Here is a 24,749-nt window from a genome sequence, read left to right on the forward strand (position 1 = left end):
CCGTGGCGGCACCCAGAGCGCGGGCCGACCCCCGTCTGGCCACTTAGGCGGGCGGGCGCACACGTACGCACGCAAGCACGCACACCCGGCCCCCTCGTCGCTGGTTCCCCAGAAACTAGGCGCACGATCACGTGGGCCCATCGCGCGGCGGCCGACGCGGGAAGCCGCGCGAGAGCCCGGCACCGAGTGCGTGAGTCGGCGCTGCCGCGTGCAGTGCGCGGCGCGGAGCCCGCCCCTCCCGCATAGAGAAGCCAGCCCGCCGCCGCGGCGGCGTCTGGGTAAGCGTCGCGGCCCAGCCCCTGTGGGCTGCTCTGGGTTCAGTCCCTCCCGCCGCTAGCCACCGGGGCTGTGGCTGCAGCTGCATCGGCCGTGAGACAGATGCAAGTAGCTGGGGAGAGGGGTGTTTTTGATCTGTTTGAGATGTCATTCAGGGCGCAGGAGGAAAATGGCAACCTTGAATGAGCGCTGGGTGGATGACCAGAGCTGCCCTTTGGTGCCACGGCTGGGGCCTGACGCAGGCGGGTGTGGCGCGCGGTCGCACCGCGCAGGCCTGGAACCCTCCCTGCTGAGGGCCTGGGTGCGACCCCGCGCCTGAAGCCCCGATACTCATGACGCGTCTGCCCCTCCCGCCCCCCACCCCACCCGCAACTGGGCCCACCCATCTTACAAGCGGGAGGGTCTGCAGGTGCAGCTGCGCGGACGCAGCGGCCAATATCTCCTCCCCATTCCAGTTTGTGAGTACCCAGTTTCAAGGGCAGAAAGCTAGGTCCCTAATCCCAGTAATTTCTCTCTCTCTCTCTCTCTCTCTCTCTCTCTCTCTCTCTTTAAAATGTTTACGTCATTCTAAGCAAATTCAGTTTTTCTTTTTGAAGTTGGCCCCATCTTATCAGCGTCTCCCTAGCACTTACTTGGAGAAATCAAGCGCTAATCAATTCCTGGGCAGCGAGCAGCGCTGTACCTAGAACCTGGCAGTAGCTAACGTGTTTTATAAGTTAACCTTTGTATTTCCCTGCAAGGGGTTAAATTTGGTATTCTTTCTCATTAGACTCAAGTCCTTTTGGCAGAACTGTTGATTCACTCAGGATTCTGTCAAGTATGTGAAGGACATTTCATAATCTCAAACGTTTGAGCTGAGAAGCCTTACATAAAACTCAGTTCAGGGCTTCAGTAGTTGAGCGCTTGTCTACCATGCACGAGGCTCTGGGTTCCATCCCCAGTACAGCAAAATAAGAAAACAAAAACCAGATATTTACAAGGACACCAAGCCTAAAGGGCATGGTGTTTCTCGATCTGCTTGATCTAGGGCCTCCATCTCTCAGCTGGAGTTCATAGTTACAGACATTCGGACATTGCATCCTCCACCATGCCAGGACTGCTGTGCCAGTTTAACCTGCTCTGTATGTATCAACCAAAGGAGATTACACTTGGCTTGTAGGATTTCTCAGGTTTATTAAGAAATCAGTCTTGGCCAGTATGTGATGGCTCTGCAGTAGGGAGATAGCACCGTTTCTAGGCGGGTTAGGCAGCAGGTGATGTGCTTTGGGGCCAAAAGCCCATTCTCCCTCCCAATACCTCTCACCAAAACCAAACAACAACAAAACCCTTTAGCTCTATTCTCTGCAAGAACTACAACCTTGTGGCATGGGTTGGTTTTTAGGTTTGGGCATCAAAGCCTCTAGGAGTCTGAATGTGTTAGTTAAGGATAAACTATGAATCCATTATGGGACAGAATACTAATGACATGAAATAAGTTAGTTCTGATGACTGGTATGAAACCAAGAGGCAATAAAACATCAAGGGATGGTTAACAAGAAAGTTGGAAGGGACCCCACCTTACCTGCTATATCTTTTTGCCCAGTCCTATCCTGAATGTCTTTTTTTGGATATAGCTGAGATGGATCCTGCTCAAGTTAGGTTTATTGAGTACATTTAGTGGGTCAGGTCCCATACCAGCTGCTTTCAAAGATGAATTCTGAATTCTTCCCAAGAAGAAGAAAATACTGTCTCCATGTTATAAATGTATTAAAACTCTGAGGAAATGGGCTCAGAGAGATTTACCTATGATGATAAATTCATTTACGGAGGAATTTCAACCTAGATCCCTTATCTTCCAAGTCTAGTCTGTACTCTTTTGCATTATATGTTGCTCCCAATTCAAGCCAGGAAGGGGATGAGAGAATCGCCTGTGGCTGATTTATTGGCGCCTGTGGTTGCCCATAGAGGCCAAGCAGGACTTTCAGCTGCCCTCTATGCCTCAGAAAGTGGAGTTATGTGCTTCCACCCTATCTCCTGAGGGGAATGCAAAGGAGCCAGGCTGTCTAGCTGGGGAGGAGGGGCCCAAGTGTCTTGGTCGTAAAATAATCCTGGTCAGGGCTGTGCTGGGAAATATTGCATAATGCCCTCCCTACCACTGAACCAAAGTGATTTATTTACTATGGTCCGTAGGTGGTGCTTGACCAACTTGTCCATCTTAGTAATAACAGACCAGAAAAGAGTTGGGGTCTTAAATGACTGCAGATTCCTCCCCCCCCCCCCCCCCCCCGTCTTGTTTTAAAAAAGCAGTGCAGGTGCTCTTATCTAGATAAATTATAAAGTACTTCTGTGCTCCCTTTCTGTTTTATTCACAGAGCATGTGAATATCAGTCCTTTGAGAGGAGAGATCTAACAAAACTACTGCTCCAGTTTATAGTAACCAGTATAGGCTATGGAGTGAGACCTGCTAGTTGTTTTGTTTGTTTGTTTTGTTTTTTAACTTTTTTTTTATGAGGATGGAACCCAGTGCTTCACACATGCTAAGCAAGCGCTTTACCACTGAACCTCAACCCCAGCCCAAGACCTGCCTTTTTTGATCTCCATGTTATACTACTTGCTAGTTATGTATCCTAAGTTTAAATTTTTTCCTCATCTCTAAAATGGAAATGAAAATAATAAACATTAGTCACAGGGTTAAGAGAGAGACTGGGGAGCACTAACATACAGCCTTACATATAGTAGTATAGTAATAGTAACTGTGGGAAGTAATCTGGATAGTATTTATTCTTCCTAGAAAAGGAAGGATGTTGCTTCTTAAACCTGCTTGGGGGGCTGGGGATGTGGCTCAAGCGGTAGTGCACTAGCCTGGCATGCGTGCGGCCCAGGTTCGATCCTCAGCACCACATACAAACAAAGATGTTATGTCTGCCGAAAAACTAAAAAATAAATAAAATTCTCTCTCTCTCTCTCTCTCTTAAAAAAAAAAAAACAAAACCTGCTTAGGGAGAGTGGAGGAAGAAGTGGTGTTAGAAGCAAGCAGTTTCAGGATTATTAATTGATTTTACTTACATTCTGCTTTCCTTTTTTAATAGGAATTTCATTTTTTTCTTGGTCTTATTTGGAGGAAAAGTGTTTATAGTGTTAAGTCAGTTATTTTTGAAATTTTTCTAATTCAGTTTTTCCCTAGTTACAAATCCATTATACATGGATGTTTTATTTCTTCTGGAAAACTCTAGGCAATAGTAGCAAAGAATTTCATGGTTATGTGGATTATGTGTTCATGGAACTGTAATTCCTTGGCAAAGAAAGTTTTGTTTAACTTATATTCAGAAGTTATAATCACTCTTGTCTGTACTGTATTCCAGGTCTATACTAGCATTGTCCTTTTCAACTTTCTCTGATTCTTTGAGGAACTTTTTTTTTTTCCCTGACAGAAATTCAGTTTTTATGTTTTTTTTTTTCCCCCCTTTTCTTTTTAATGGACTAAAAATCTTTTTCTTCACAGGGTTCTTATTTATTTATTTTTTTTTGTAAAGGTCCATTAGCAGTTTGTACTCACTGCTGTTAGCATTGTTGTTGGCCTAATGCTGTGGCTTATCAGGCATCCCACAATGTTGTTTAGATGGGGGTTAGAGGTGGAGAAGCCTGGCTGTGTCTGCCAACTGGCAGGAGGCCCCAAACTGACATTTGCCCATTCTGTTAAAGGTTTCTAGAGAATAACTGCTCTTTCTTTATCATCAACAATGTCTATTTCTCCTCTTTAACATTCTCTGTGGATTTCATAAGCCAATATCAAGAATTTATGCAGAATTTCGTCAAACATTTTCAGATTTGAAATTTCTGTATCATTTTTAGATATTATGAAAGTAAATATAACAGAATATGAGAAATTTCTAGTGTTTTTCCCCCTCCCCCCTTCTTGATATGGGAAAGCTACATCCCCAACCCTTTTTGTTTTTTGTTTTGGGGCAGGGTCTTGCTGAATTGCTGAGGCTAATGTCAAACTTGAATCTTCCTGCTTCAGCCTCCCAAGGCTCTGTGTGCACCAGGCCTGGTTTTCTAAATACTTTTTTTTTTTTTTTAAAAGATATCAGAAAATACTGTATTCTTCTTCTTTCCCATCCCTAATCACCCTACTAGTTTTAGAGCCTTTTGTTTCTTATTTTGGCCAATTTTTTTAAAAAGTTGCAACTGGAATTATGGTTCATTTAATATACACAATATCATTCCCATACTTTAAACATAAGATTGCTACTTATAAATAACTAGTATAAAATTGTTCCATTTTACTTAGTTTGAATTAATCCAGAGTTACTATAATCTAGAAAGTAAATAAGATTTTGTTAGTCTCCTAAATAACATGTAATTTTAGAGTATGAAGTACTTCCTTGGTTCTGTGCTCTTCCAAGGCAATAGTTGTTAATTGTGGTGTCATATGAAAGATTCCTGGGAGCTTCTTTTAAAAGAAAGGACCTATGCCTCACCCCCAGGAATTGTTTGGGTGGCCTGGGGTGGGTCTCTGGCATCAGTCAACTTTACATAGAAAATTTTATAGTTAGTGATAACAACCATTTTTTCAGGATAAAATAATTTCTAATTTCCATACCTTTTCTTTTGTTCAGTGCTGGGGATTGAACATGGCCTTGTGGGTGTTAAACAAGCAGTATACCACTGAGCCACACCCCCAGCCCTATTCTTTGATTTTTCTGGGTAATCAAATGTCATACTCTGCAATCATCTTAAAAGTTCTATTAAAAAGTTAAAATCATTGTAGAAAGTATTTTGTCACGTAGCACTTGGAATATTTTGTTTTTACATTTGTATTTATAGCAATAAGTAAGGAGCTCAAAAAAACTGCGAACATTTCTCTGCCAACTTTCTGTCTTCTTGTCTTAATGCTAATGGTAAAGTCTCAGTGATAGAGACCTACAGGAGAAGTAAGACTATTTTCTTTCAGAAACAGATGTCCTAATCCTTTTTTCCTTTTTTATTAAGGATTGTACGGCCTGGAGAAATACGAGATGTACAGTCTGGGATCTCATTCTGGCTACTATAGAGATGAGACTGCAGTCTAACTAATAAAATATATTTTTCTAAATTGAAAAAAATTAACATCAAGCCAACTTTAATATATATATATATATGTGTGTGTGTGTGTGTGTGTGTTATAGATGGACACAATGCCTTTATTTATTTATTTTTATATGGTGCTAAGGATACAGTCCAGTGCCTCATACATGCTAGGCAAGCGCTATACCATTCAGCCACAACCTCAGCCCTCAAGTTAACTTTTAATTAAACAAACATATGGTATTAAACTTCCTTATCTTACTTAGTTTGAACTAATCCTGATTTAACTACAGTTTAGAAACTAAAGTTTTTATAGTCTCTTAAATATCATGTTAATCCTGTTATTTTATTACTTTGATAACAAAGCTTGATTTATTTATTTTTTTGCAGTACTGGAGACTGAACCAAGGAGCACTTTACTGTTGAGCTACATCCCCATCCCTTTTTACTTTTTATCTTGAGAGAGGGTCTTGCTAAGTTGCTAAGGCTGGCCTCCAATTTGCGTTCCCCTGCCTTAACAAATCGCTGGTATTACAGGCATGGGCTGCTTTGTCCAGCATATAAAGCTTTAAAATGAGACCTCTAATTGTTTCTAGTATTTACAAATATAATAAAAGGATAACTTTTTTGCATCCTTTCTGCCATCTTAAAACTTCCACCAAAAATTCTTAAATGCAGCTTCTAAGATTTTCTGTTTGCTTGGGAAACTGATTATTTTGCATATCAGAAAGTAAAATGGATGACAAAGAAATGATGAACAAAGTCTATATAAAAAGGCTAGGGCTGGGGCTCAGCGGTAATGCACTTGCCTGGCATGTGTGAGGCACTGGGTTTGATTCTCAGTACCACATACAAATAAATGAAATAAAAGTCTATCAGCAACCAAAAAATATTATTAAAAATAAAAAATGCCTAACTAGGATCATGCATGGTGTGCATGTCTGTAGTTCCAGCTATTTGGGAGGCTGAGGCAGGAGGGTTGAAAATTGAAAATCAGCCTAGGAATTTCATAAGGCCCTGTCTCAAAAGAAAAACTTAAAAAAGGGCTCGGGTAGAGTGCTTGCTCAGCATGCAATCTCCAATACAAAATGGAAAAAAACAAAACTCAGCTAGGGCTAGAGTATAAATCAGTGGTAGAGTACATCGAAGGGTGTATTAGAAAATATTGTAATAACTTTGCAGTGGATTGGCACTGTTGACTAGATATAAAATATGCTTCCTTAAAATATTAAATGTCTTTTATTATGCAAGCAAGCTTGTATGAACCTGTTATGTGTGTAAGGTATATGTATGTATATGTGTATGTGTGTATGTATGTATGTGTGTGTATCTTTTTAACAGTTCTGAATTTATTTCATTTTATAAACTGGGAAAATTTACCTCTGTTTGCAATTATATTTCAACATAATGGAAAAATCTGCCATCAATCTAAATGTTTTAAAGTTCTAGATGGGGGTTTGGAGAAAAGGCACTGGATTTAAAAAGTCAGAACTTGAACTACCATTAGCCTTACTTAACAGCTAGTTTTCTGACTTTGTGTACCTTTCCTGCCTTTTCTGATTTTAAAGTTTCTCAGTTAAAAATTGGAGCTGATAATACCTGTTCTATTACCTCATGGAATTAAAAAAAAAAAAAAAGTGTAGGTTAGTAGTTCTCGAAGTGTAGTCCAAAAGACCCTTGGTGATTCTGAAACCCTTTCATTGGATCTACAAGTATCTTCCTTTGGCAAGATTTTCAGTATACTTGAACCAAAACAACACACAGCAACCCATTGAATGCAGAAGCCAATAAGTTGCTTAGGTCATCATGAAGTTGCTGAGGCTGGCTTTGAACTTGTGATCCTCCTGCCTCAGTCTCCCAAGTCAGTGGAATTATAGGCATGTGCCATTGGACCCAGCTCCAGCTGTATTTTTTTTTTTTGGTACTGAGAATTAAACCCAGGCGTGCTCAACCAGTGAACCACATCCCCAGCCCTTTTTTGTATTTTATTTAGAGATGGGGTCTTGCTGAGTTACTAAGTTCCTCGCTAAGTAGCTGAGGCTGGCTTTAAACTTGCAATCCTCCTGCCTCAGCCTCCTGAGCCATTGGGATTACAGGTATGCTCCACTGTACCCAGCTCATTTAAACATTTTGTACTTTTAATTTCTTATTTTTTTTTTAAGTTGTAGGTGGACACAATATCTTTATTTTATTTATTTATTTTTATGTGGTGCTGAGGATCAAACTCAGTGCCTCACACATGTGAGGCAAACGCTCTACCATTGAACTACAACTCTAGCCCCTGTACTTTTAATTTCTAACATGGTAAATATGGATAAATATTATCCACATAAATAATATCTTCATAACCATTAGTCCCTTTTTTTTTAAGTGTGTAAATATACATTGAGATCAGAATTTTTAGAGCAGCTGATAAAGACTAATGGCTAATTTGTTCCTGTTGGGACAGTTCTGCAGATTAAAAACTAAAAAAACGAGGGGAACCTTTTTTTTAATTGCCAGATGACATTTAATAGTTACAAAAAACGGGGGTAAAATTTGCAACTGGAAGAGGGAAATACCAGTGGTTAAGTTTACACTTTAATGAGTTTTAGCCTGAGGGTAGGCTCCAGTTGGTGACAAAAGGGCTAAAACTGGGGTAACAAACCTGTACTCTTTCTTAAGGAAGAGGCCAGAGTTCAGAATGTCGGTGTATCTGGAAAGTGAAGGAGAAATCCTAGAGAGGATATTGGGATGGTGGAATCATAAATGCTGAATATAAACTTGCTGTATATATACTTGCTGTGTATATATACTTTGCTGATTCAGGGTTGAATCTCTTGCCCATTCCTGATATGCACATGTATAGAATACCTTCCAAACAGCACACATAAGGCTAAAAAATCTGAACAGGTATTTTCAACTGTTGCCCAACGTTGGGGAGGCCACACATGGAGTTTAGTTCCAACCCAAGTTAATTGTCTACAAAAGTAGCACTCTTTGAGGAATGTGACAGATTCTGTGAATCTCTTGTATTAATCACAATTTTTAGCATATGATCTAAAATGACTACACATGGGAAAGAAAACGACAGGGAACCATCACCCTAATCAATGGACCCCCACAGCAATCCAAAGCTAGATTGCAGAGAAGATTTAAAACGGATATTATAACCATGGTTAAGGATATGATAAGTAAGGTTGTAAAAAATAGGAAATCTCAGCAGAGAAATAAGAAACTTCCAAAAAAGGAATGAAATGAAAATGTGAGACCTGAAAATACAGTATCTGAAATCTTAAAATCTCACTGAGTGGGCTGGGGTTGTGGCTCAGCTTGCCTGGCACACATGAGGCACTGGATTTGATCCTCAGCACCACAAACAAATAAATAAATAAATAAATAAATAGATAGAATTATGTCCATCTACAACAAATTTTTTTAAATTAAAAAATTAGTATAACACCTGTGAAATAAATCCTGTCATCTGTATTTTATGAGTGAAAACTGAGACCCAGAGTGCTGAGTATGTTGTTAAAAATCACAGTTTAGTAAGTTAGCCAAGCTGGAGTTTTAAACTGGCTTTCTAGAATCTAAGCTTTCACTACTGTGCTATTCTTCTTGCAGAATAAGTAACTGATCATGCTGTTCTCACTCAAACATCTTAGCTTATTGCAAACACAACTGGGGTAACTTATATTCAGTCTCCTCTGTGAACTGACCCCATCTTTCTTATTTCCTTTTGTTTGTTCTATGCCAAACTGAATTCTTCTGTTATATAATTATTCATATACCTCTCAGTACTTTTTTTTCTTTTTTGGTACTGGGGATTGAACCCAGGGTGCTTTATCACTAAGCTATGTCCTCAGCCCTTTTTATCTTTTATTTTGATGCAGGTTCTCCTTAAGTTGCTTAGGGCTCCCCTGAGTGGTCGGAGCCTGACCCTGAACTTGTGATCCTCCTGAGTCAGCCTCCTGAGTCACTGGGATTAGAGGCATGTGCCACTATGTTCAGCCTTCCCAGTAATTTTTATCATTATAATTATCATCATCATCATCATCATTATTTTCCCTATTTATGTAAGACCAGTTCTCGTGCCTTGTTTTCCATTAAGTTACCTGTACTTATCTCCCCCTCATAGCATGTTCATAGCATGTTTTCTGAACTGTTCTGATGGCACCACTTAACGTTTTTTTTTTTTTTTTTTTTGTCTCCAGGTCTTGAAAAGTACATGCTTTCAAATATTTTTTCTCTATTAGGCTTTTCTTCAAGAGTATTTGTTGAGTAAATTAAGAGTAATGAGTAAATGTTACTCGGACTATTAAACACAAGATATTTGTATGTGCGGCTTTTTAGTGTAGTATTCCTCATTTCCATATGGTTCAATAGTTCATTACATTAATGCATTTTATATGTATATATATATATATATAGAGAGAGAGAGAGAGAGAGAGAAGAAGAACTGATGAAAATGTTTAGGATCTGAGGCTTTTTTTTTAAAGCAGTTTGTAAGGCTGGCTTAAATGACATTTCAATGATTTTCACATAATAAAATTTCTAATAGTGTTTTTTTGTGGGGGCAGTACTAGGGATTGAGTCACATCTCCAGCCCAATTTTGTATTTTATTTAGACTGGGTCTCACTGAGTTGCTTAGTGCCTCATGGTTGCTGAGGCTGGCTTTGAACTCTGGATCCTCCCGTGCTGCTAGGATTACAGGAGTGAGCTACCGTGCCCGGCTCTAATAAAGATTTTTATTTGTTTATTTTTTTAAATCTCCCTGATGGTGTTTTGAAATTGGGAAAATGTGGGAAATACAAGTAGTGGTTTTTGGTGAAATAACTTCTTGGAACAGTACCTACAATTTAAATTTTTGTTTATATTTTAGAGGATTGAGTTAAACTTCTGTATTTTCTGTTACCTTGTTGATGCTTAAGGTGTTTTAAAAATGAGATGCGGGCTGGGGGTATAGCTTAGTTGGTAGAATGCTTGCCTTTCATGAATAAGGCCCTGGGTTCAATCCCCAGCACCACCAAAAAAAAAAAAAAAAAAGAGAGAGAGAGAGAGAGAAAGAAAGAAAAAGAAATGGCAAGGGTTAAGAGGTTTTATTTTAATTGGGGGAGAAATGGGCACGTGTTTGAATAAATAGGGTTTAAAAGTAATGCCTGGTGTCACACACCTATAATCTCAACAATCTGGGAGACTGAGACATGAGGATCACAAATTTGAGTCCAGTTTCAGCAATTGAGCAATGCCCTAAGCAACGTTATGAGACCCTGCCTCAAAATAAAAAGGGTTGGGTATATAGCTCAGTGGTGAACTGCCCCTTAAATACTAAGTAACCACCCTCCACACACCAAAAGTAATGAATGAATGTGGAGTCAAAAGAATCAAGTTACAGTATTCCTAAAGAACAATATTATTTATATAAAATTTTAAGACTTGCAAAGCAACACTATACCTTGTTAAAGAATATATACCCTTAGAGTGGAAATGTGCAAGAGAGCTGTAAACACCAAGTTCAAGATCATGGTTATCTTTAGAGGCAAGGAAGATGGGGGGACAGACTGAGGGAGAGATGCCAAGGAGTATCTACTGTGCTTGTGATATTTAGTTTATTTATTAATTTTTTTAATATTTAATTTTTAGTTGTAGTTGGACACAATATCTTTATTTTATTTATTTTTATGTGGTGCTGAAGATCGAATCCAGGGCCTCGCACGTGCTAGGCATGCGCTATACCGCTGAGCCACAACCCCGGTGCCCCCGTGATGTTTATTTTGTGTGTTTTGCAGTAGGTGGGTAGTTTTTTTCCCTCTGTATCTACTTGTCCATCTGAAATATATTATTTTAAGTTCAGATCTTATAGTTCCCTATCCATCCTTGACTTCCCCTACTCCTTAGTTTCTCTCCCAGAAGTAAACATTTTACTAGTTTATTGGAATCTTCCCAGAGATGTGTAGTAGACATGTATAAAAGAAAAAATATTAAATCCTCTTACAGATAAAAAGCTGAATCAATACGGAGTTAAGTAAGTCATTTACACAAGGCCATAATGCTAGTAAGTGTCAGAGGATTCAAACCCAATCTCTAGAGCTCAAATTTCTGGAGTCCAAACTTGTGTATAAATAAATCTTTCTCCCACTTTTCCAAATAACCAGCAGCTGGTGAGGCTAAGGCAGGAGGATCACTAGTTCAAAGCAAGCTTCAGCAACAGCAAGGTGCGAAGTAACTCAATGAGACCCTGTCTCTAAATAAAATACAAAAAAGGGCTGGGGATGTGGCTCCGTGGTTGAGTGCCCCTGAGTTCAACCCCTTGTACCCCTCCCCACAAAAATAAATAAAATTACCATCCATTCCTTTTATACAAATAGTCTTCTGTATACATTTTACACTATGCTAGATTTTATTTTACTAATAAGAATAAGCATTAATTTTGCTGTATCACATCTGCTTAGCCAGCAAAAAATTCGATTTTCTCTCTGATTCCTCTTTCCGAATACTCCCAAGGCTTCATAGGGGTGTTTTTATGTGCGATCCTTGTGTTTTCTTGGCTCTTCCAGTTTGTAAGTCATATTCACTCTGGAAGGTGGAGAGGAAGGAAATTTGGACTCTAGAGTTTGGGTTTGAATCTTCTGCTCTGCCATTTACTAGCAGTATGACCTTGGATAAGTGATTCAAGTCTGTTGATTTTTTTTTTTTTAATCTGTAGGAGGCATTTAGTATTATTTCTTTTAGAGTTGTATTAAGAATTAAATGAGTGGAAGGTGCCTAACACATAGAAAGCATGGTAAAATATCAGCTATTTTTATTATATTATTGATTATCAGCTGTCTACTGCTCAAACTATTGCCAGTCCCCAGACAGCTAATCCAGACCTCCACCATTGACCTCCTTTGACCTTGATCTATCTGGCTAGTGAGGAAACTTCATTCTCTTTTTCAGGATCTGCTCTTTCAAAGGGTGTTCTCTCAGTCACCTGGTGATGCCCTTTATAAGTACCAGAACACTTTGCACAGCTACAACAGAGAAGGTGGTGAAGAATATCCTTCCACGTGCCTAGAATGATGGCACTCCTGAATATCCTTATGCTCACAGTAGGCCTCTTGGCCAGAATTTTTCTTACAATTTCTTCCTTATGTAGGACTTTGTCCCTTGAGACTCATTTGTCTTATCCTGCCTTTCTTTTCTTCTTCCTCCTCCTCCTTCTTCCTCCTTCTTCTCTTCCTCCTCCTTCTTCTCCTCTTTACCACTGAGTTACATCCCCAGCCCTTTTATTTTTTTTAGTTATAGATGGACACAATACCTTTATTTATTTATTTATGTGGTGCTGAGGATCGAACCCAGTGCCTCACACATGCCAGACAAGTGTGCTATCACTGAGCCACAACCCCAGCCCCACTAACCCTTCTTTTGACATGGGTTTTGCTAAGTTTCTTAGTGCCTAAGTTCCTGAGGTAGACCGAAAACTTGCCATCCTCCTGCCTCAGCCATCTGAATTTCTGGAATTATAGACATGAGCTTCTGTACCTGACATCCATCCCTGCCTTTTTCTTACCTTCAGGCATATATGCTTATCTGTTGGGAGTCCAGTTGAGAAGAGATCAGGAGTTAGTTTCTTTCTCATGGGGCTCCTGGGCTCCCATGTAAAACAGGGGATGTGGCCTGACATCTTTAAGGGCTCCTAAACTTAGTGTTACTGATCATTCCCCACAAACATTTTAGAATAGTTGGGCAGCTATGTCCCCTGAGTGCCAGAGGATCCATAAGGAACAATGGCAGCTCTACCCCAGACAGTATTCCTTATGTTATTCACATTTATAGCTAACATTTGAATAGCAGTATCTATTGCAACATGATTTTCATGTAAGTTAGCTCATTTAACTCTGAGGCAGGGATAAGTATCTCATTTCCATTTTTCCTTTGAGGAAACTGAGCATTAGAAACATTATGGTTGCATAGATAGAAAAGAACAGAACTTCCTTTTGCTCATGCGTCATTCATATCAAGCTACCGTCTTACAAGGTGATCAAGGGCCTTGTTTACTGTTCAACAGAGTTTATATCAGTTATCATAATGGAGGAAATTAATATTTGCAAGGTTTGGGGTGAAATTAACAGGATTGGAAATCTATGATTTCATTTATATTTAGGTATCCTTGCTGCTCTGTAGGTTTGTGTCAACTGTAAACAGTTTTTATAACATATATATACACACACACACACACACACACACACACACATACAAACATATATTTTTATATTGCTCTTTTTCTCAGAGCCACAATGGATACTGCTAGCCATAGCCTTGTCCTTCTGCAGCAGCTGAACATGCAGCGAGAATTTGGTTTTCTATGTGATTGCACAGTTGCTATTGGAGATGTTTACTTCAAAGCCCATAGAGCAGTGCTTGCTGCTTTTTCTAACTATTTCAAGATGATATTTATTCACCAAACAAGGTAAGGATGTGTTTTTGTATATTAGAAGAAGATTATGTATATTTCTCACATTACAATATTGAAAAAAGTATGTCTTATACTATCATTTTGTGTGCTATCATTATAGTGAGACCCCCTTTTTCTTGGTACTGGATCATCATGTATTATCTATCATTTTATCAGTATACTATCGTTATACTCAATTATACATTTTTATCTAAATGTTCATTCATTCAAATATATTAAGCAATTTTATAATTGTCTTATATATCAGTAATTAAACTCAATATGTAATAGATCTGTGGTGGAAGGTTAGAATGAAATTATAACTTAAATGTATTGAAGGCTTATCCCATATTGAAGTGCTAAATCTTATAACATAATTCTACAGTTACCCCTATATTAGAGAAAAAAACAAACTGAGTTGGTAAGATCGAGTTGCTCAGCCAGGATTATATAGCTAATATGTTAGACTCAGGTGCAGATCTATCTGAAACTAAAGGTCTATGCTCTCTTTTTTAAAAATATTTTTAGTTATAGACGGATATAATAACTTATTTAACTTATTTTTTTATGTGGTGCTGAGGATCGAACCCAGTGCCTCACATGTGCTAGGCAAGCACTGTACCACTGAGCCATAAGCCCTGCTCAGGTCTTTGCTCTTAATCAATAAGTTGTTGATTTCTATTTTATGATACTTTCATAGCAAGATTTTGGTGTCATAATTCTACCTACCATGAACTCCATATTACAATTCAAAGGTCTTTTGTTTAAAATATTTTTTCAAAGACTTCCTTTGTGTTTTTTGAATTTATATACAAGACAAATTTAGATATTCAGATTACGGGATTGAGGGATACTGGGGATTGAACCCAGAAGTGCTTTACCACTAAGCCTCATCCTAGTGGTTTTTTATTTATTTTTTTGAGAAGTGGTCTCACCAAATTGCTTAGGGCCTTGATAAATGCTCAGACTGGCCTCAAACTTGCATCACCTTGCCTCACCCTTCCAAGTCACTGGGATTACAGGCGTGCACCACTGCACCCAATTTAGATATTCAAATTTGAAGCTCTGAATAGAGAGTAATTTTAGTCCATTCTAGATTAAAAGTGATTCAGCAGTCTGTTTTTCTTTAAAGAACCTTACATAAATACTTAGGAATCCAACCTCAATTATACATTTGTATCCAAATGTTCATTCATTCAAATATTTATTCATTATTTGTTGATGTGTTGGCACAGGCCTATAATCTCAATGACTCAAGAGACTGAGGTAGGATTTGAGGCCAGCTTCAACAACTTAGTGAGACCTTGTCTCTGAATGAAATAAAAAGCTCTCGAGACGTAGCTAAGTGGGTACCACTGTATTCAATCCCTAATACCAAAAACAAAAAACAAAAAAACCAAGCCTGCACGTTATGTATATTAAGTACCTATGTGCCAGGCACTTAACTAGACCCCAGTAAGTGAAGTTATACACCCTGCCCTCAAGAAATTTGTAGTCTTGGAAAAAAAAAAAAAGTCCTATAGATAATGCATGTAAAACAAATCATTACAATGTAATTTACTTCTCTATACCTCTCTTCTGTCTTGCCTGTAAAGTTTTAGAATAGAATGATCACCCCCTGGGGTATTTGAGGAGATTAAATAGATCAATATAGATTAAAATGCTTAAAACAAGAGCTTTGTTGTTACTAATAATACAATGTCTATCATAGAAGAGTGTACAAGGTAAAATAGTATTTCAGCAGCCGTATTGTGAAGAGACTTTACAGAGGTCCTAAATCTTGAAAGATCAGGAATTATTCAGATAGAGAGGTGTATAAGAAGGTATGTAGCAGATAGAAGGGGGGAAAAACAGCATGAAAACGTATATATATACACACACACATACATACATACATATACATACATACATACATACACACACATACATACACACATACATATACATACACATACATGCACATATATGTATATGTGTGTATATATGTATATACATATGAACATTCAGACATTCTGAGTAGATCAGAATGATTGGAATTCATGGCACAATAGGGAGAGCAAGTTGGAGTGTAGAACAAGTAACAGGCAGCTTTTTCTGCCAGTCTAAGGAGTTTCTTCTCTGACCTAAGTGTCACAGTAGATTGCTTTCACTGCTTTAGAAGTGGCACTTTGTCTTCAGTCTCCTGAGAGCCATGAATTGGTTCAGCCCCTAAAGTACATGTTGTGTGCCAGGTGCAATGCTAAACTGAACCTAGGAATTATGAAGGTTGCAGACCTGCTCTGTATTGAGCAACTAAAGAAGCCCCTCAGTTAATAGAGTTCTTAACTGGTATTAAAAAAAAGAACTTGCCACAGGCCATGTCATTGGGTAGCTAGGTCAGAACAAAGAATGAAGACCAAGAGAGGAAGAGGGAATACTGAGATATCAGGACTAAAGAAATGTATTGCAAGCATACTGACACCCAGTGCATTCAAATGCATTGACAGTGAGCTTCTGCTTCCGAAAGGTAAGTCCATTGACTGATTTCCATTTTCCCTTCATATTCAACAGTTTCCCTTAGGTTGTCTCTTTTCCAATTTTATAGGGATTTCCTGATCTCTTTTTTACTGTTATTTCCATCTGTTAACTAAATTCTAGATTCATATCTAAGAATCAGGTTTAGGATTACCTTAATTAAAGTTTTCCAGAATTGTACCTATGTTCATTTGAGATTTAAAGAATAGAATATTAATGTATTTTGGAAGCCAAAATAAGGTTAACATAATTTACATTTTAAATATTGCCAATTTCAATAGACTTTTTAAAATTTTAAAATATTTTTATTGTGTATGGAGATGGTACATATCACTTCTATGTGTATGTATATCACCATTTTAACCATTTTTAATTAAACAATTCAGTGGTAGTAATTACATTCACAATGTTGTACAATCATCACTGCTATTTACAAAACTTTTTCATCACCCTAAACAGCTTGTTGTAACTTCCAATTTCTGTGTTTGAATTTGCCTATTCTAGGTATTTCATGTAAGTGGCATCATATAATAGTTGTCTTTTTGTGTCTGGCTAATATTACTTAACATAATGGTTTTAGGGTTCATGCTTGTTATAGTCTGTATCAGAACATTATTCCTTTATATGGCCGAATAATCTGTTGTAAGTATAAAGCTGCATATTGTTTATCTATTCATCTTTTGATGAGCACTTCAATTGTTTACACCTTTTGGCTACACTGAATAATGCTGCAGTGAACATTGGCATGCAGGTATCTGAGTCCCTATGTCAGTTCTCTTGGTTATATACTCAATAGACTGTTAAATTCCTTAAGAACAGAACGTCTATCTTACTCATCATTTTTCTACCTCCTGGCATCTAGTATAGTATTTATCACTTAAGAGTCATTGATTAATGTCCAACTAATCAGAGTATTGGGTCTGCATTTCCTAACTTTAGCCAGTAGATGAAATATATGAAGGCTTAATGTTAGACCATAAAATTGGTGTAAAAGGAAGTGTAAGCTTTTGTTGTAGTGTTTTATCAAGACAGATTGCTAAATTAATTTGTACTTTGTAAGAAGAAACTGCTTTAGACTAAGATTGCTGTTAACTGAAAGGCCAACTAGATTGTGTTTTCATTTTGCATGGTGTTCTCTCTCTCTCTCAACAGTGAATGCATAAAAATCCAACCAACCGACATTCAACCTGACATATTCAGCTATTTGTTACATATTATGTACACGGGGAAAGGGCCAAAACAGATTGTGGATCATAGTCGTTTGGAGGAAGGGATTCGATTTCTTCATGCCGACTACCTTTCTCACATTGCAACTGAAATGAATCAAGTGTTCTCACCAGAGACTGTGCAGTCCTCAAACTTGTATGGCATTCAGATTTCAACAACCCAAAAAACAACTGTGAAACAAGGGCTGGAGGTCAAGGAAACTCCTTCCAATAACAATGGAAACAGAGCTGCTGTCCAGGGTGACCACCCTCAGTTGCAGCTGTCTCTTGCTATTGGGCTTGATGATGGCACTGCAGACCAGCAGAGAGTTCATCCTGCTGCCCAGGCCTTGGAGGAGCACCAGAAACCCCCAGTGTCCATCAAGCAGGAGAGATGTGATCCAGAATCTGTGGTCCCCCAGAGCCACCCCTCACCCTCATCAGAGGTAACAGGTCTCTCTTTTATAGAAAACAGTGTCAAAATACATTTATGCCATTACTGTGGGGAACGTTTTGATTCCCGTAGTAACTTAAGACAACATCTCCATACCCATGTGTCTGGATCCCTTCCATTTGGTGTCCCTGCTTCCATTCTGGAAAGTAATGATCTTGGAGAAGTACATCCACTTAATGAAAATAGCGAGGTTCTTGAATGTCACAGGCTCAGTTCCTTTATTGTCAAGGAGAATGAGCAGCAGCCTGAACACTCAAATCGTGGTACCACAGAGCCTTTGCAGATTAGTCAAGTATCTTTGATCTCCAAAGATACAGAGCCAGTAGAATTAAACTGTAATTTTTCTTTTTCAAGGAAAAGAAAAATCAGTTGTACCATCTGTGGTCATAAATTTCTTAGAAAGAGTCAATTGCTGGAACACATGTATACACACAAAGGTAAATCTTACAGATATAACCGATGCCAAAGGTTTGGTAATGCATTGGCCCAGAGATTTCAGCCATACTGTGACAACTGGTCTGATGTACCTGTGAAAAGTTCTCGCTTATCACAAGAACACTTGGACTTGCCTTGTGCCTTAGAGTCAGAGCTCACACAAGAAAATGTTGACACTATCCTTGTTGAATAGCAACTCCTCCTACAGAATTTTTATACCAATCCTGAAAAAAAAAAAATTCATGTGGTATTTTTTATTTATGAATTATTTTCCTTCTCAAGTGCTTGACTTTTTTTGTAATCCAGTTTTTAAGGTTGTATATATTAGGTCTTACAAGACATATATTAGTACATGCCTATTAAAATGTAACCTTCAGTTAATCCTATGAACTTCTCATAAATTAAATCTCAGTTTAGAAATCAGAAATCAGTGTGGAAATTTATAGAAACTTAGATGGATATTTATAGAATCTAAGTTTTTCCAGGTTTCAGAATCAGTAAAATAAAATAGAATATGAAATCTGTTTTAAAGAATATTCTAGGGCCTGGGGATATAGCTCACTGGTAGAGTGCTTGCCTAACATGTGCAAGGCCCTAGGTTCAATCCCCAGCACTGCTAAAAATAATATTCTAAACTATTATTCATGGCTTATGTTTCATATGAATTTAGTCCCTATGAGGATTATTTTAAAATATTTTCTGCCATGTAGGAAATTAGTAGCTATTTTAATACATAATTATCAATAATACATATATTTGTCTTTTTAGAATCTTTTTTTCCCCACTTTTTTTTATTGGTGCATTAGAGTTGTGCATAATGATGGAATTTGTTGTTACATATTCATACATGCACACAATATAACAATATAATTTGGCCAGTATCACTCCCCAGCACTACTTCCTTACCATCTCCCACCCCTTAGTTCTTTTCCTCTACTGATCTCCCTTTGACTTCCATGAGATCTGCCCCAGCCTTTCTTTTCCTTTTTCTTCTCTAGCTTATGCGTATGAGAGAAAACATAAGTCCCTTGACCTTCTGAGTTTGACTTTACTTAACATAATGACATCTAGTTCCATCCATTTTCCTTCAAATTACATAATGTAATTTTTCTTTATGACTGAAATATGTAGTATATAGGATTAAGACGTGGCTATACTGAATCATGAGTAATTTTGTTGTTGTTGGGTATTTTTGTTTTTGTTTTTTGGTACCGGGGATTGAACCCAGGGGCACTTAACCACTGAGCCACATTCCCAACCCTTTTTTTTGAGACAAGGTCTTGCAAAATTGCAAAAGCTGGCCTCGAATTTGCAATCCTCCTGACTTAGCTTCGCAAGCCACTGGGATTAAGGAGTGTGCCGTGCCTGACTTGTTGTTGGGTTTTTTTTTTCTTCTTTCTTTTTTTTTTGTGTGTGTGGTACTGGGGATGGAACCCAGGGCATCTGTCACTGAACTACATCCCCATCCTTTTTTTTTTTTTAAGACAAGGTCTCCCTCTGATTCCAAGGCTGGCCTTGAACTTGTGATCCTGCTTCAGTTTCATACATAGCTGGGTTTACTACAGGTGTGTGTCACCATACCCAGCAAAATTTTACTAGCTTTGCAACATCTTTTATTTACTAAACATTGAGTATAGCTCTTTTAAAAAATATATTTCATTTAAAAGAGTAGTCAGGAGGGCTGGGGTTGTGGCTCAGCGGTACCGCTCTCCTAGCACATGCGAGGCCCTGGGTTCGATCCTCAGCACCCATATAGAAGTAAATAAAATAGAGGTATTGTGTTTAACTAGAACTAAAAATAAAAAATAAAAAGAGGAGTCAGATTAAAAAATAATCTTAAAGAGAAATACATAAGCAGATCTACCTTAATCTCTGTTTTTATATGCTTAACTAATACCCTGGGGTTGTAACCTTCATCCCAAGCATTAAGAACAATTTGAGATATTTCTGAACATAGATTTACATGAGTTTAAAGACAAAAGTGATGAAATACAAATCATCTTTCTACCCTCTTCTGTCAGGATTTTCTAGGCTATGTGGGTTAATGTTCGTTTTCTAAAAATCACTTGACATGTTTTAGAGGCATAATGGTCACTTTTTCTGTTCCTAAAACAAGCAAAGTAGATAAATTCAGTAATCTAGAACCACATTGAAAATCTTTGATGGTAGCTTTCCCTGTGTGAATAACTTAGTTTCCTTTTATAATGGTGATATAAAGCTAAAATCCCAGAAAAATTAAAGTTTGTAGAATAAGTGATAGATACTGCTGCTCTCTATACCTGAGAATCATCTGGTCAAATTTCACCATAAAAGATAGATTTAAATTGTTTCTGAAGAATTTAAATTTCAAGTACTAATAGTGAAGAATAATAGAGGAGAACTGGGGTTGTGGCTCAGTGGCAGAGTGCTTGCCTTGCATGTGTGAGGCACTGGGTTCGAGCCTCAGCACCACATAAAAATAAACAAATAAAATAAAGGCATGCTGTCCATCTACCACTATCAAAAAAAAAAAAAAAAAAAAAAAGCACTGGATTTATTTAAAAAAAAAACAGAAGAGACTCCAAACAGTCTCATCATTTTTGTGTATTGCCCTATTAAATTCTAAGCCTCACAGACATTTGAAGAACATTTGAGAGTTCCTACTCTTATTTTTATTTATTTATTTTTTCCTTTTGAGATGGGATTTTGCTCTGGTTTCCCAGGCTAGCTTTGACTTCCTTGGCTCAAGTGGTCCTCCCGTTTTAACATCCTGAGTAGCTAGCCAGGACTACAGACATATGCCACCGTGCTTCAGCCTTACAGACATTTGAATATATCTCATAAAATTGATTTGTAAGACTTGGAATTTAACCACATTCAAAAAATCTTTGAGCTCCTTCCTAACTGCACACTTCTTAGGACATTTGGTGACGTACTCAACAGTCTTGATATTCAATCAGGAGTGAGCTCAGAATAATCCACGTAATAAGAACACAAAGATTTTTCTCTAGGTAAACAGTTTAGGTAAAATTACAAAGTGTTAACTTTTTCTTGAGGTCTGAATGAAGAATACTTCTAGGCATTGTATAAGGCAGTTGAATTTCTGCTGAAGGTGAGAAAAACCTCTTGGTGTCAAGAATGATCTGTGCTGAGAGCAAATTTCTTTGTTAATATGATCAATTGTATTGGGAATTGTTAAAAACAAATGTGTTGCTCTTTGGATTCAGAACTTCATCTAATCTTAAAATTTTTTTTACTAATTCACATAAACAATTACTCAAACTTATACTGCCCTTCAAGATTTCAACTCACAAGAAGAACACAAATATTAACACTGATTTTATGTATTTTGGGCTATTTGTGATATATTCTGTGATCTTCTATGTATTTTGGGCTATTTGTGATATATTCTGTGATCTTCTTAAAGTAAATTTTTATTCTCATTAAGTTTTCTTATAGCTGATTAGCTATGCTAGACAATACTTTAAAATTAAAGTACAAATAAATCTATGTGAGTGTTAAGATGATAGTGGTCAACTGGATTTCTGTTCTTATACTTTCTTTTTAATATTAAGAATTCAAAGCATTGGGGTGTTGTGGTACACACTGTAACCCCACTAACCCCAATTACTCAGAACGCTGCAGCAGGGGCATTACAAGTTTAAAGCCTGTCTGTGTGATATAGCAAGATCCCATCTCAAAAAAAAAAAGCAAGCAAGCAGATGCTCTTTCCTTGGTCCTTTGTTTTTTTTCCCCCTTGGTCCTTTAATATTCTGTCTTACAATGTGGAAAGTGTTGTTGACTTCATTTTATTGGGAAAAAAAAATCCCAAAAGCTGAATTCCAGAGAACCAGAAACTTTTTTTTTCTTTTTTCATTCATCAGGCATTTTTAAAATAACTGTCATAAGCCTAACACTGGGCCCTGAGAGTTTTTTTTTTTTTTTGTACAGGGGATTGAACTCAGGGGTACTTGACCACTGAGCCATATCCCCAGCCCAATTTGGTATTTTATTAGAGACAGGTCTCACTGAATTGCTTAGCATCTCACCATTGCTGAGGCTAGCTTTAAACTTGGGATCCTCCTGTCTCAGCCTCCTGAGCAGCTGTGATTACAGGCGTGCACCACCGTGCCTGGCTGGTTTTTTGTTTTCTTTAAGACATGATTCCTCACTAAAATTTTAAAGTTCTTGTATGTAAAGCCTTTTGTTATGACTGTATCATCTGCAAAATAGAACTATGCTTTTAGAAAGTATTCTAATAATGTAGGTTTGCTTAATGATTATCATTCTTAAAACTGGAAATGCCATGTGTTTTTTCATCTGTATATCAGGCAAATACTAACTAGGCATTTTCCCCATGGGTCAGCTTTAAATTTTCTCTTCTTTTCAAATCCTACATATAGTTTTTTTCTTGGTAAAAAAAATAGACAATTTCAGTATTTGTCCTTATGAGTGTATTATCAAAACTTAATGTCTAATAAGTAGTCTGCCTTATAAGAAAACCAAAATTCTTGATCTATAATTTTTGAGATTGTTCTTTCTCGCTCTGGCTTTCTGATTTCCTACCTGTAAAATAAGTACAAGTAATACCTACCTCATAGAGGTGTTGTGAGGATTTGTATTAAAGTTGTGTTAAATTCTGTTAGTATTAATGATTAAAAACCAACCATAAAGAGAAAACTACATTTATTCTGTGACTGAAAATATTAACCAATATTTCAGCTTATAAATTCTAGAACACGTTAGAAGCAGTCGTGTACTATTTAATATTCAATAATTAATTGACAAAACTCATTTTTTACAAATAACAAATTGCTTGAATTCTTATTCTACTGTAATTATAACAATTTCTCTTTAGCCTTCAGCAGATAGACTTTTGGCATTATTGGGAATAAAATCTTGCCAATTTCAGCTTTATTAGAAGTTTCTCCAAATGTGTTGTTTTCACATAGGAAATGGAACAAAGACAATGAAGAAATAACCATTCATTTTTTTGATGAAGATGATTTTAATAGTAAATAGGAATAGAAAATGGAGTAAGGATATTACATGGTACTTCATTAATATTACTTTAAAATAGTATTAAAATAATTTTCACTAAAAACTGAAGGAAATATATATTATGGAAAAAGATAATCTGGAGAGTGTATAACTCCATTAAAATTTATTTGTACAGGCAAATGTTTGATGTTGTAACTCAGATTCTTGATGATCAATATCTATTTTTTTTGTAGTAATTGAAGTAAAAATAGGCCATGTCAGAGTTTTCATAATGTAACTTGTGTCTTTGATGTTTTAAATTGAATGTAGGTCTTTGGCATTGTATTACAATTAATTTTTAAATTCTTAAGAGTGAAATGTGTAAATATGCTCTGCTATACTTACTTTTTTTTTTTTTTTTTTTTAAACTGGTAAGGTTTTACTCTCCCATACCTGGATGTCTTAGATCCGAAACTGTGATTATTAAGACCTGGAAAAATGTTTTGTGCTTCAACATGTGTCTGTACCACACTTGATTACCTAGTAGATATTGCTCCAGTGCAATTGACATTAAGTGTCATCAATTATATTTTGTGCCAAAAAACTCATTTAGTCAAAATCAAAATATAAATAAAATATTTTAAAAGAAAGTTGAACTATAAATGTTTGCATAATAATAAAGGGCATACTGAAGAAATCTTAAAATTATAGGTAATTCATAGCAAATGCAGGAGACTAAAATCAATAATACGTTGTATGATTAACTCTTTCACCTAATGTACTATGAATTTGCTTCAGAAACATTCTTTTAGAAAGTTTTGTATTCTCCAGTTGGAATAAAAACAATAGATTCTATGTACTTTATCAAGACAAATTAATGTAATTTATAAACAAAACCTTTTATTAGCTCGGCTTATAGGTTGTGTTCTTATTTTACAGCAGTCCTGCCAAATATTGTCTTCCTAGTGTTGAGGTAAGTAGTCTTTGTGCTGGGTAACATTTTGGAGATGTGATGCAAAAAAGTATCAGTAGACCCTGTTCTTCCGAACCATAATCTATGGTAAAAGAAAAGGGGTATCCTAATCAAATAAGTGCCTTCCAACTGCCATTTCTGGAAAGAAAGGTAATAAATGTCTAGTCATTTCCCAGAAGTTTCTTTGCTCCTATCTTCCCTATTTACATTATATCTCCTTGCCCCCAGTAACATAATCTACATCAGTAGTTCTCAACCATATGTCAGTCTGGATGGGATTCTCCAGTAAAAAGGAACCAACAGGAGATAGAAAGATGAGATAGATATATAGATGTGTTACAAGAAATTGGCTCATGCATTTATGGAATTGAGAAGTCCCAACATCTATATTTTGCAAACTGAGAAACAGGGGAGCCAATGGTGTAGTTCTAGTGTGGTCCAAAGGCCTTGAGACCAGTAGAGCTAATGGC

At 37.2% G+C, this 24,749-nt stretch overlaps 1 protein-coding gene across 11 annotated transcripts in view; it reads left to right on the forward strand.

Moving 5' to 3' along the window:
- Positions 1-24,749, forward strand: part of Zbtb25 (zinc finger and BTB domain containing 25) — a 50,627-nt gene that overhangs the window by 703 nt on the left and 25,175 nt on the right. For 4 of the 11 annotated variants that reach the window (XM_027929709.2, XM_027929705.2, XM_027929707.2 and 1 more), the window contains exons 1-4: positions 120-278; positions 13,575-13,754; positions 17,406-17,904; positions 24,246-24,279. In XM_027929709.2, coding sequence (XP_027785510.1) covers positions 13,582-13,754; positions 17,406-17,904; positions 24,246-24,272 — 699 coding nt within the window. In that variant the 5' untranslated portion in view covers positions 120-278; positions 13,575-13,581 and the 3' untranslated portion in view covers positions 24,273-24,279. Of the gene's footprint in view, positions 1-108; positions 279-548; positions 735-12,245; positions 12,330-13,574; positions 13,755-15,438; positions 16,246-17,405; positions 24,171-24,245; positions 24,280-24,749 lie in introns of those variants that run through there. The other 7 variants (XM_027929711.2, XM_034636961.2, XM_027929703.2 and 4 more) reach the window with 6 other exon arrangements.

Source organism: Marmota flaviventris, chromosome 2 (genome assembly GCF_047511675.1).
Source record: "Marmota flaviventris isolate mMarFla1 chromosome 2, mMarFla1.hap1, whole genome shotgun sequence".
Classification (NCBI taxonomy): Eukaryota; Metazoa; Chordata; class Mammalia; order Rodentia; family Sciuridae; genus Marmota; species Marmota flaviventris.